Source organism: Danio aesculapii, chromosome 11, assembly GCF_903798145.1.
Source record: "Danio aesculapii chromosome 11, fDanAes4.1, whole genome shotgun sequence".
Lineage (NCBI taxonomy): Eukaryota > Metazoa > Chordata > Actinopteri > Cypriniformes > Danionidae > Danio > Danio aesculapii.
This window is the reverse complement of record NC_079445.1, coordinates 34,560,320-34,573,167: the sequence shown is the minus strand read 5'-3', so window position 1 is coordinate 34,573,167 and position 12,848 is coordinate 34,560,320. Positions and strand designations below refer to the sequence as shown.

The 12,848-nt window shown below is 34.1% G+C and overlaps 1 protein-coding gene across 1 annotated transcript; it reads left to right on the top strand.

Moving 5' to 3' along the window:
* Positions 1-3,323: 3,323 nt before the first annotated feature.
* Positions 3,324-12,548, top strand: tmem44 (transmembrane protein 44). The gene is made up of 7 exons (XM_056468724.1): positions 3,324-3,396; positions 3,648-3,808; positions 3,941-4,027; positions 4,588-4,758; positions 5,283-5,510; positions 8,836-8,979; positions 12,315-12,548. Exons 1-7 carry the CDS (start codon positions 3,324-3,326, stop codon positions 12,483-12,485), a joined length of 1,035 nt encoding a protein of 344 aa, XP_056324699.1. The 3' UTR covers positions 12,486-12,548.
* The last annotated feature ends 300 nt before the right edge of the window (positions 12,549-12,848 follow it).

Below are 12,848 nucleotides of genomic sequence, written 5' to 3'. Positions count from 1 at the left end.
AACCAAGTGTGGTAGTTATAGCTTAGCAAAGGAATGCTTTTTTTGTAGCACCATATGTGTTCATCTGTAATGGATTGAATATATTTTAGATGTTGTGATTAGTAATTAATATCTATTTACTTCTTTTTAGTCCAAATATCTAAAAATTCCTATATCAAGGAGCATTTTCTAGGCAAGCAAAACATTATTTTTATTATATTTTATTTATTTTATTTATCTATTATAAAAGATTATTTTGCTTGTTTTAAAGTAAAACTCACTTAATTTTGGCATATTATTTATTCAAAAAGACAATATGGTTTGCTTGTCTAGAAAATTTTTCTTCATTTAAGAATTTGTATATATTTTTACTACAAACAAGACAAGAAAATCTTTTATTTTACAGTACACTGCTTCTAATAATTATTGATGTGTATTTATTCATCATTTAGTCCAAAGATACGGATGTCTGTATAGATACTTTGACATAAGCATTACAATAAGCATAATTGCAGAAATTAAAATATGACCTCTTACCTGTTAAATACGTAAAGAAGGATTTCTCAGTCGCTTTAAAGCAGCAGCCTAAAAGCCAATCATATTTGTGAACGTGCAAGTACGTCATTAATATTAATGAGCCAGGCTTGTGGGCGTTACTCAAAAGATACAGGTGATTGACTAGCGTTCATTCATCCACATGATACAGCTGGCAGCTAGAGCCGCTTTTCAGCAGAAGTCAAATAAATGGATAAAAGTATATTTTTAGACACGGTCTTTCGGTGGAGCCCGGAGTTTGTTAAAGGTTGTCTTTCGACATATGAAGAACATATTTGCACTTCGGCTGGTTTTTACATCTTGTCTGCCTTAATATTACTGGTTTCCTGTTCACTGTGAGTGTCGTGTGATTACATTGAGCCAAATATTTGTTAGTATGTAAACTCTAATCACGTGTTTCTCATTCTCTCAGGCTTCTTTATCACAGATGCAGCGTTAAAACGCGAAGTAATAGTTGGGGTGATGAAGCGGTCTGCGCCCTGTATTGTTTCGTCGGTAATTTGTGCAGCGCAGTTGGCGCTTTCCTTTCCAACCAGTTTGATTTTCAGGTGAGTAATTAACAAGTGTTTTCTCAAAAGATTATTATTATTAATATTATTATCATAACCACGTTGGACCAGTGATTGTTCGTTTGAAACCTATGTTTGAAACATAAAACAGTGCCAACTACAGGACGGAACAAGTACTGTTCAGAAAAAAAAAACTAAAAACACAGAAGTGTAGTACATTGTTGGCAAATTTATTTAGTTAGATCTTTAATATTGTATTCAAATTATGTTTTTAATACTATGTCTGAAAAGTAACTATTACACTAATTTGTTTACTCAACACTTGCTTACTCAAAACTCGAACACATAAACGCAGTAGCCTACATATAAATCCCAGCACATACAATTTACATTAATGTTTATTATTCCTTAAGTGTTACATTTTTAAATCAAGCTAAATCAAGCTCCTATTTGGCTCAAATTGAAAGGATTAAAAAGTTTATAGATATCAAAATGCAAAACATTTTAAAGCACAATTTTTATTACTGAATACAGTATGTCATACATTGCATATTTTGCCATACATCTCTGACTCAATTAATTTGTTTCTCATACATGCTCAATCTTCTTGATAAATAAAACATTCTTTAATTGAAAAATAGAATTATTAAATACTCTGCATCTCTGAATTAATTAATACAAAATATTTGAATTTATGTACAGTAGTTAGGAAGTATATTAGTATACAAGTATTAAGTCACGGATTGATTTTAAGACCTTGATTTTAACCTTCAAAGCAGTGCATGGGCTAGCATCTGGTTACATCTGTGACCTGGTGACTTACACCACCCCAGCCTGCAGTCTTCGTTTGGCATCGGGATTTACCCTGTATCAGCCACGCTGTAAACTCAAGACCATGGGTGGTAGGGCTTTCTCATACAGTGTGAATAAGATGTTATGAGAAACTTCTTAAGACTCACCTTTTTAGCATTGCTTTTAACTTAGGATGATCAATTTGTTAACTTTATATTCTATCTTATGTTCATATTCTTAATGTTTTATTGCATTGTTGTGCTGTTTCTGCTTTCCTTGTATTGTTAGTATTTTGACTTGTAGCGCTTTGAGTCTAAGAAAAGTGCATTACAAATAAAAAGTATTATTATAAGTAACTGTAATTACCTTAAAATGTAAAGTAATCCCTTATTTTTAATCTAATTACACAGCTAGTTACTTTGCAAGTAATTCCACTCAACACAGTTAGTGAGTAATGTCAAGTGTGGTTCATGCACTACTGTGCCACCTTCAATTCCTGCCAGGAATCAAACCTGCAAGCTTTGAGTTACAACTCCAGTCTAACTCAATAGCCAATAGGCCACAACCGCCCTAGAAAGATATTATTGAGGACAATGGTTTTCAATGCACGGCCCCCAAATATTATCATTCTCATTTAAAGGACCCCATCTTAAAATGTCCAAGGCAACATTATTCATTCATTCATTTTCTTTTTGGCTTAGTCCCTTTATTAATCCGCCACAGCGGAATAAACCGCCAACTTATCCAGCACATGTTTTACGCAGTGGATGCCCTTCCAGCCGCAACCCAGCACTGGGAAACACAAACACTCATACACTCCTGCATTCAAACTCATACACCATGGCCAATTTAGCTTATTCAATTCACCTATACTGCATGTCTTTGGGGGAAACCGGAGCACCTGGAACATGCAAACTCCACACAGAAATGCCAACTGATCCAGCTGAGACTCAAACCAGCGACTTTCTTGCTATAAGGCGATCGTGCGACCCACTGCGCCACCATGACGCCCCAAGGCAACATTATATTGTCTGTAAAGACAGATATTTAGCTTTAGTTGTGTAACACATTTGTTTAACATGAAATTCCTTTTTTATGCAATTAATATGTATTTGTTCTAATCTAAATATTATTTGATTCATCTGAACTATTTTGTGTAATTTATTTGAATCATTTTTTTTAAATTACTTTATAATTAATATAATTTTAATTGAACACTTATTTATGTTTCTTAAACTATTGTGTTTATTTATTTTATTCTAGTTTCTTTTTGCATTTCTTTTATTAAATTTAAAATTTAAAGCACTGCCCAGACTTTCCAAAAAATAATTATATTATGAATGTAATAATGATGATCATAATAATAGTGAAATAGTTACTTTCACTTAATCTAGAAAGCCATGTTAGCGTTCTTGATGAGGTTTTAAATTTAAGTTTATGAAAGTCACATGTTCTGTGCATCTTTTGCAGATTTCTATGGCGTCATATATGGCAATTATAGATATTGTGAATTTCCTGTCAACATCTTTCTCCATGTATTTATGGTTTAAGTCAAGAACAGGTAAGTGTTTGGTTTATTAGGTTTACCTTGTTGGTTGTTTGTTTTGAACTCCAGCATATCTTCTTCACCATGTCCACACAAAATTTCACTGTGTTGCTGCTATGTGATTGACTGAATAGAAATTTGCATTAATGAGCGTCTGAACAGGTTATCTAATAAAGTGGCGGCTAACTTTATATCTATCTCACTCATTGGTGTGATTGTGCTGTCAATCCAATCAAAATAAACGTCTAATCCTTCATCCTCTCAAGGAAGGAAAATGAGAATGATTTCAAAAAGGAGGAGACAGAACTTTCTAGCTGTGTGTCTGCTGTTTATTATGGCTGGCAGTGTTTACTTGGGTTTACCAGTCCGTTCAATTCCAATGGGAGCATCTCCAACCATGAGGAAATTATTTGGCATGTTCCTCAATGTAAGTAAAGTCACTTTCAGAGTAAATATTATAGCATCATATCTGATGATATATGTAAACTTAGTACACTTGCTTTTAAAGAATTTTGCATATGGGCTATGCAAACTTTTTGCATGTGTATTTTGAGAACAGGACCACACTGAAAACCTTGGTTATGTTCTGGGTCTTCTGGCCTTCGCCATCAGCTGGACTGCCAAGTTTCCCTTCATCTTGAAAGCTGTGAGTGGCAATTCTTAGCACTTTTTTTGAGCTGTTCTCGTTTTTTTAAAATAGTTGCACAATTTAGGCCTCACTGTGAAATTAATAGCAATATTGTTGTTGTTGTTGTTGTTGTTAATAATATTATTTTTATTTTATTATTATTATTAACAACAATGATGATGATAATAATAATAATAATAATAATAATAATAATTATTATTATTATTATTATTATTATTTAACTTTGTTATTTGTACAATTCTTAAACAGTTCCAATTATAATCGATACTATATAATTAGTAATAATAATACTATGTTTTATTAATAATTTAAGTAATAATTTAGTAATAATTATTAATATATACACAGACTATAAATCCAATTATTAATGATGATGATGATGATGTTAATGATGATGATGATGATAATAACAATAGTTATAATAATAATAATAATAATAATAATAATAATAATTATTATTATTATTATTATTATTGCCACATTTTATAATTAGATATAATTTGTAATTGGGTCAACAAATAATTCTTATAATTGTAAGATAATCTTATCTTTTTCAGAACAGAGGAGAGCAGGGATCTGCCGTGCTAGTGTCTTCCAGACTGCTGTCTTCTGTATCTGGAGCTCTTTATGGATCTGCCATTCTCCTCTACGACACACAGCTAAAATCAGTTATCAAGACAATGCCGTGGATACTCTCTGCGATCTGCTGTGCCGTTCTGGATCTTTCTGTATCCTTTGAAATGAACTGAATCTAGGTCTGCATTATCAGAAAGATTAATAAACCCTGTTTGTTTATTATGCCTGTTGTATTTTATACCCCGTTTCAGAGACAAGTCTTAAGGCTAGTTCTAGACTAAATTTCACGTATGAGCTGTCTTAACTAAAAACAACTTGCAGTAACTTAAACACATTACTGGTGTAAAAACTATTCGATGGCACTGACAGATTTCTTTGTTTTAGTAATAAAATACTTATTTTAAAATTATTATTATTATAAAAGCTGCTTAATTTGGTGAAGATACAGTCCTGACTTAAGCTAAGCCCTGTTTGTGAATGTTTTGTCCAATCACAATGCACTGGGGCAGCTGGCCAATCAGAGGGCTTTTCAGATGGCGGGGCTTTTAGAAAACTGATAGGGATGCTGTAATGTGAAAAATCATGTTTTAACAATGATCTTTAAAAATGCATGATGTGCCTCCTTAATTGGTGAACAACACTGAATAATGAGCAGTCTTTAACTTTGATATTTCAGATCGTGGTCCTCGTCTGTTACAGATCCAGCCACAAGCGTCCTTCTGTGCGCTCTTTAGACTCGGACACTGAGTCTTTACTGGGTGAATCTTCAGTCACAGGTCAGCTGTGCAACAACAATGTTGAATGTTGCAGGAAAAAGCACCGCCTTTCCTCCGCAAGAAGCATCTCTTCCAAAGGGACAGACATGGGACTCTACATGGATGTCAACATACAGCCAATGAGAAAGGTTTGAACTTGCTTAATTTCAGTGAAGCAATACACTGTCCATAAGGCCTTGTTAAAAGCTGCTATTAAAATGCAGTTTGTCAGTTTGATCACAAGTGATAGTGTTTGGACACACCTCACCATTTTCAGAAGGATTTGAAATATGACCAGATTGCTATTGTAATGTAAACGCTCATGTGGTCAAATGTGTTCAAATTATAGGTGGGCATAGATTGATTTTTTTTAAATCTAGATTAATCTCACTGTAATCTTAGAATTAAAATGGCTCATTTGGATTCTGCCGAAGGCATTCAGAATAGGTGTGCTACCCAAATAATGACTAAAAGTAAGTCTTTGAGAATAGTTTCTCAAGCCAGGTGGCGCATTAACCAGGTGCTTATCTCATGTTTCCAAAATGTATCACAAACTGCTTGAGAAACTGTTCTCCTTGGAAAATTGGTGATGAAAATAAATCATGTTCAATAAGATGTACTTGTGTTTACTAACTGTTTATTCAGTTAAACATGAATTTTGAACTGTAGGCCTACATAAGCTCGAAACAGCGATTTTCTGATTACCTTAGTCCGACTAGTCATAACTGAACTAAACAGAAATGGTATTAAGATGTGGAGTATGCATATATTAGTGGCATTATTGAAGTAAACACCATCATTACAGTCATGGAAGACTTTTCGCTATATTTTCCGACAAGATCCACACACACTGCTATCAGTAAAGGACCGCACACACTCACACATCGCGAAATGTGGAAGTTTTTTTCTTTCCATTGGGCGTGCGTTATTAAATTTCATAACACTCTCACCAGTCCTTACTCCTTATTTGCGTCTAATACCCCAGTTTTTTTCGGGGGCATGAATGAAATGTTCATAAGTGAAGGTGAAGCTGCCGAACTGTAGTTAAAGTCACCCAAAATTCAGGAAACTCTTACATGAAGGCACGTAAACACCTTAATTATATTATTGTCTATTAAGGCAAATAACTAGATTACACATGTTCATGTATGCGTAGTCAGTAGTGTCTTCGAAGTAAGTGAAAAATCCAGAAGGGCATTTTTATTTTATTTTTTTTTGTCAGACGGCCCACTGGTTTGACTTTGATTCACTGTCATTCATTTTAAAAAGCACCCAGTCCATTTTATTTGTATACGTTTTACTCGAACGCATAAACTCTACAGTTGCCTGATAGTTAGATGTGTAGCTAACATTAATCAGATTCACTCTAGTGAACTGCATCCATGTTAGCACATCACGTTTGATGTGGTAATTTCACAGTAGGAATACACACAGGTTCGAAGTCTCGTTCTCGCCTCCAAGTCATCATAGCTTCCGTAGAATAGACCCAGCTCCCAACTCAACTTCGAGAATAGATTAACGGTGATATATATATATATATATTATATTTTATTTATTTATTTATTTATCTCCAGATAAGTCTCTCGCGTTAACGCCGCTAACCACTAGTTCAAATAGACATAAAAGCCTACTGAACTCATTCTTAAACATTACAGAAGGTTTTGTTGAAGCACGTTAGCCAAACAGGGTTTACACTTTTTTTTGAAGGTAAAAAGCAAATGATCTCTTTCTTGAGTTCTGGTGTAGTTTTGCCTCTATAAGAGAGCACATGAAAGCTGCTGCTGTCTGATTTTTCTGTTCTCTCCCTTTTGAGTTTATAAACGTTAAAAAGATAATTCAGTGGCTTTATAAATACTAAAATAATGAAGTATATGTTACTTTCATGAAATTTCTGAATATCACCTACAGTACATGATTTGTGGGGGGCAAAAAATATTTGATTTTGTCTAAAATTTACAGCTATAGTTAAGTTTTTATTTTGCCAAAATAAATGGGTATTTGGCAACAAAGTAGAGTTTTAGTCATTGGTGCATTTTGTTCATGAAGTACAGGACTAGGAATATTTTATTACATTATAATGCATTATAACATTGAAGTGCTGTAAATCACTTTATTTGTACAAAGCAACATACAAATATGCAAATTTATGTCACAAAAAAATTTAAATATTTTTTTTTTTAGGTTAAATTTTATAAATATTTAAGACATTTAATATAATACTTTCAGCATAGACAAAATATGTTATACATTTATATGTAAACAATGTATACAGTGTAACGATATAAATGTAATAAACTCTTAAAAATAAAAGGTGAAAAAAAGTTTGTTACATTTTCTTTTTCACAACTTTTACTAAGTATTTTTAACTATTGAAATGTACTTTAAAGAAACTGTACAGTATGTAAATGTTAGAAAAGGCATATGCATACATCAGAGAAAATAAGTATTGAACAAGTCAGCTTTTTTTTTAGAAAACATATTCCTAGGTGCTTTTTTTTTTTTTAGTAACAACCAAAGAGAGAACCCCCTCTCATGATTGTGAGAGTTCATACTCTTTGGGTGTATGGCCATACACAATACATGCACTATGTAAATACACATTACATTACATAAAGAAATCTAAATATGCAAAGAAAACAAATCTAATTAGTTTACAAATTAAAATGAAATGATGCTGGGAAAAAGTTTTAAACACCTGAAGAAAGGGAGATGTAGAAAGGCAGTGAAATCCCAGACAGCAGCTGAAATCTCTTAGTACTTCTTCAGCAATCCGCATTCATTGTAAATTAATATTTGCTGCTTCGGTTCAACATCTACATTATCAGGAAGATAAAGATGAAACCAGGGTGGAGATTTTAGCAAGACAACAGCTAAGTAAACAGCTAAGTAAACTCTCAAATGCTTTCAGAGAAAGAAAATCAAGCTGTAGAATGGCCCAGCCAATCACCTGACTTGAATCCAATAGAAAATACAAAATAAAGATCAGATTTGATAGACGAGACCCACAAAACCATCAAGATTTTTATAGTCTGTTGAGGTCTGTGGAAAAACTCACACCTGAGCAATTCATGTGACTTCATTCTCCATAGGAGAGGTGTCTTTAAGCTGCTATCACCAAAAAAGCCTTTTATATAAAGTATTAAATGCATTTCATACAGTTCAGTACTTTCTCCTTGTGTCATTCTATTGTTATTACACAGAACTAATTTTTTTTGTTTTATTTTTGTCTGTATTGTTTGGGTTTTTACTAAAATCTGGTCCAATTTCATGTCGGCAGCTCCTTTAGAAATATTATTCTCAGGCAAAAACATGACGTGTTCAGTCTTCTTTTTCTCGCTGTATACACCTGCCCACCTTCAGAAAAGTGCAAGAAAAAAAGTTTTACTTTTTCTGCTTGCAGTTCAATCCTCAAAACTCAGTATTACCTAGTATAAATGGGCTCTGAGTTCTTCTGATATCTTGTTTCTCCTCCAGGTGTGTCTGAAGGAGGTGACCATCTCGCGGGACGGCTCCTCAGAAAGTCTCCCTCTGAAGAGGACTGTCAGGGTGGTGCGGGTTGATGAACACTGTTCCTGCGGCAGCTCCACTGACTCGTCCTCTCTCGACTCTGAACTAGAGGTTAGACTGCCATTTGGGTTTTTCAGATGTAGTTGCACATACACAATGACCCAGTGTATGTCAGCTGATTGCACACACATAAACAATCGCATTTAAAATACAAATAATACATTAAAGAAAATAAAATTTAAGCAATTTTTAAAATTAAAATATGCTTAAATATTTGTAAAAACATTTTGTGTTATTGCATTACAGTATATGAATAATATAGATATATTGTCAAGGGTGCCCAAACTTTTTCATATAAAGGGCCAAAAAGGAAACATTATTGAGAGCCGTGGGCCGAAAGATATAGTCATGGACTGAAATATTGGCACCCTTTTATAAAATATACACATTTATCATATAGATATATACATAACAGAATACTTACTTCCAGGGCCATTTATAATGACGCTGATATTTAGCCGCACAATATTGGTGCTTCATAACATCTATTTTTATGAGATGGGTTGTTAACCCAACGCTCAACCCCCAACCTGGAGCACCAGGACATACACACATATACTACGGCCAATTTAGCTTATTTAATTCACCTAAAGCGCATGTCTTTGGACTGTGGGGGAAACCGAAGCACCCAGAGGAAACCCACACCAACAAGGGGAGAACATGCAAACTCCACACAGAAATGCCAACTGACCCAGCCGGGGCTTGAACCAGCGACCATCTTGCTGTGAGGCAGAATAACAGTATTTAAACATTACAGAATTACGGTATTAAAAAAACAAAACATTGAACCCTCAATGAAGTAGTTTAGGCTGCAGTACTGTTTTCTGGGGGCAGGTGGTAGCAGAGTTTTAAAGGAGGAGACTGGAAACAAATTGCATATAAAATGTGAGTTTCTTTATACTTTTCCAAAGTTTGCAATATTGTTTATACACTTACAACTGAAAGAAAATAGTTTTTGTATAATACAATTACTCCAAATAACATATCAGTATAAACTGAACGTTAAACGTTATCCCTCAAAATTGTGTTATTGGCTGGTCCTTTTTTTTTTTGGCTCCCTAAACAGGCTTTTGAGAATGCCAAGTGATTGAGGATGTCATTTAATCTAACACAAAGGCGAATCGCCCTGCGTGAAAACAATTGAACTTTGTTTTATTCACTAAACAGGAAAATACTAAGCATGTGAACCTCCGCAGACACCGCATGCGATAAAGCCCAGAGTTCAGACCATCACATCTTTCTGGATGTCAAGCACACCCTTGCAATGACAAATGTATGATTTCCAACAGCTCATATTCATAGTTTAATTTCTGAGAGTCTAAAATCAGTTACTATATATATGTAATATTACAATGCTAGCTGCCAAAGTTAAAGGGATTGTTCACTCAAATCTGAAAATTGCCGTCGTTTACTCAAGCTTGTTTCAAACAGTTTTGTTTCTATTTGTTGAACACAAAGAAAGCTATTTGATATTTGAAGAAACCTGGAAACCAGCATCCCTTGACTTAAGGCTTTTGTTTTTAGTATTTGTTTTTCCTGTGGAGGTCAATGCTTGCAGATTTTCAGCTTTCTTTACAATATCATCTTTTATGTTTAGAAACACTTGAGGATGAATAAATAGGGAGTAGGAATGCTCAGATTCCTTGTCATGGTGATCGGTCGATATAGAGTACCGATTCTGATGCTTTTTTTTTAATGCATAAAGCTAATTTTCCCTCTAAGCATGATACTTAAGTGGAGATCTGGAGATAAATTACGTATGCTGCATATAATCCCTTAAAAACATCTCTTATAACTATTTAGTGTGGACATGTCATGGCAAGAAAGCAGCTTTACAGAAAATAATAGAAAGCACAGATAAAAAAAAAAAACTGGTAAGAAAAATGACTGACAATGCAATTTGGAAACATTGCAAATGATGAAAGAAGATTTTAACATGTCTCAATCAAGAAAAAGTTTGGAGCACATATTTGATGCATAAGAAGTTAAAATGCACATGTATAAATCCATTACTACTTTACTAAAATGAAATAAACCTATAAACTACTGTTTATTGCAATAAGTAAAGTGAACTTGCAATATTAGCAAAAACACAGAACTTTCAGTTCTTAAATGTAAAAAGGCCTAAATACATGCAAGGTCATTTGAATATTTTGCTCATCTCCAACTAACACAAACACTTGCGATTGGTTCATGAAATCGGTGAGTACCGATTGAGTCATTAAATGTGATTATCGGCCAATACCGATCACCAGAGCATCCCTAATTGTATTTTTTTTGGGGGGTGAACTATCCCTTCAAATGGAATTATAGATTATTAATTTCCCTTTTATATGTCAAATAAATGTGTGTGCCCCTTTAAATGCAAATGAGCTGAATGAGCTTTCCAGAGCTGGACTGAGCATTCACATGTTATTCTGACAGAAACAACAAAACAAGCAAATCTCATTTAGCCAAAATGACCAGTAATGGTTAAAACTGTAATCGGACCAGATGGAGGAGAAGAGGTTACTACTTCTAGACTGAACCAGGACGTTTCTGAATGTTTAGTGAATATTTAGTGCTTTTTCTTATTTTCTTCGTTGGTAGATGCACCAACGACACATTTATAGCACTTCAACAACAAAACGACCAAACAAAACGAAACAAATCATTATGGATATGGAAAAAAATGGTTAATGGGCCTTTATCAAAATAGAGATTCTTGCAATTCCTTTCGATTGTGTGGCTTACAGTAAAGCAGCAGTGAAAGGGAAAGCTGGGCTTGGTGTTCCAGAAATTCCTGATTGTTCTGCTGTTAAAGATCTGTAATAAAGGAACAGGGCAGGACCTTTCTGCATCGGAAGTGGTACAAAATGCTTGTTCAGTCTACAGGAGATTTGGCCCTCTGCTATTTTAGGAGCGGGTCTGTCGCCCGCCCCGATGCATGGAGAGCAGAGGACAAGCCGAGGGGTTTTCTTAACCCTGCACACTGAGGAGGGGCTGTTTGGGGCTGTGCGAATGAGCAATGAAACTCTGTGCCTTGGATCAAAATAAAAATGGTTTTACTTTCCTAATTTGCTCGCCTTCAGCTCTTTCTAAACCCATTATAGTTTGTTGCAAAAAAAGGATAGCATATATTTGTTTTTAGTAAGTGTTTTGTTAAATGATCTGTAAATTTATCGAATTAAGTTTTTATTAATTTATCAATCATAATTTATAATTTTTTTTTTATAAACTGACTTTTGAGTTACCTATGAATTTATAATCAAATGTATTCATTTTGCCAATACTATTTGACTATGTATTATGTAGGTTTATATATTGTACTTATTAAAATATTGTTAATTCAATTTTTATTACATGAGCATTCTTTTAAAAGCAATTTTTTTGTTTTGTTTATGAAGTGGGACTTTGGAGAAACGAAATCGCAGTGGACGCCAGTAGAAGAAGCTCCTGAAGATCTGCAGAAAGCTTTGCCTCTTCAGGATTGGTCGGTGGGTTCGAGCGGCAGACTAGGATCTCACGTCTGCTTCTGCAACCGTGCACAGCTGGCGGAGAAATTGGCCTCCAAATAGACAGGTGCCACTAAATCCGGTGCCGTTTAAAGATTAGTGCATCTGAGTGTATTTGAAGTCAAATAAAGCAGTGTCTTTCACATTCATATACTGAGTTTAACGCTACTGATGTCGCCATTCTGATCAGGCGCATTTTTTTTTTAGTTCCTCAAGAAAAGACATCAGGTAAAAGCATTTTTTTTCATGCACCTGTCAATTTTGAGATTTTGGACTTTAAAATGTTTTTGTTTATTATTATTATTAACTATTCTGGAGGCTTTATGTTGATTTATAGGATTTGGCTGATTATTTAAAACAATTTATTGTACTAAAACTTTCTTTAGGCTGTTTACGGTATCTTCTGAATTATGCAGTGATAAAGAT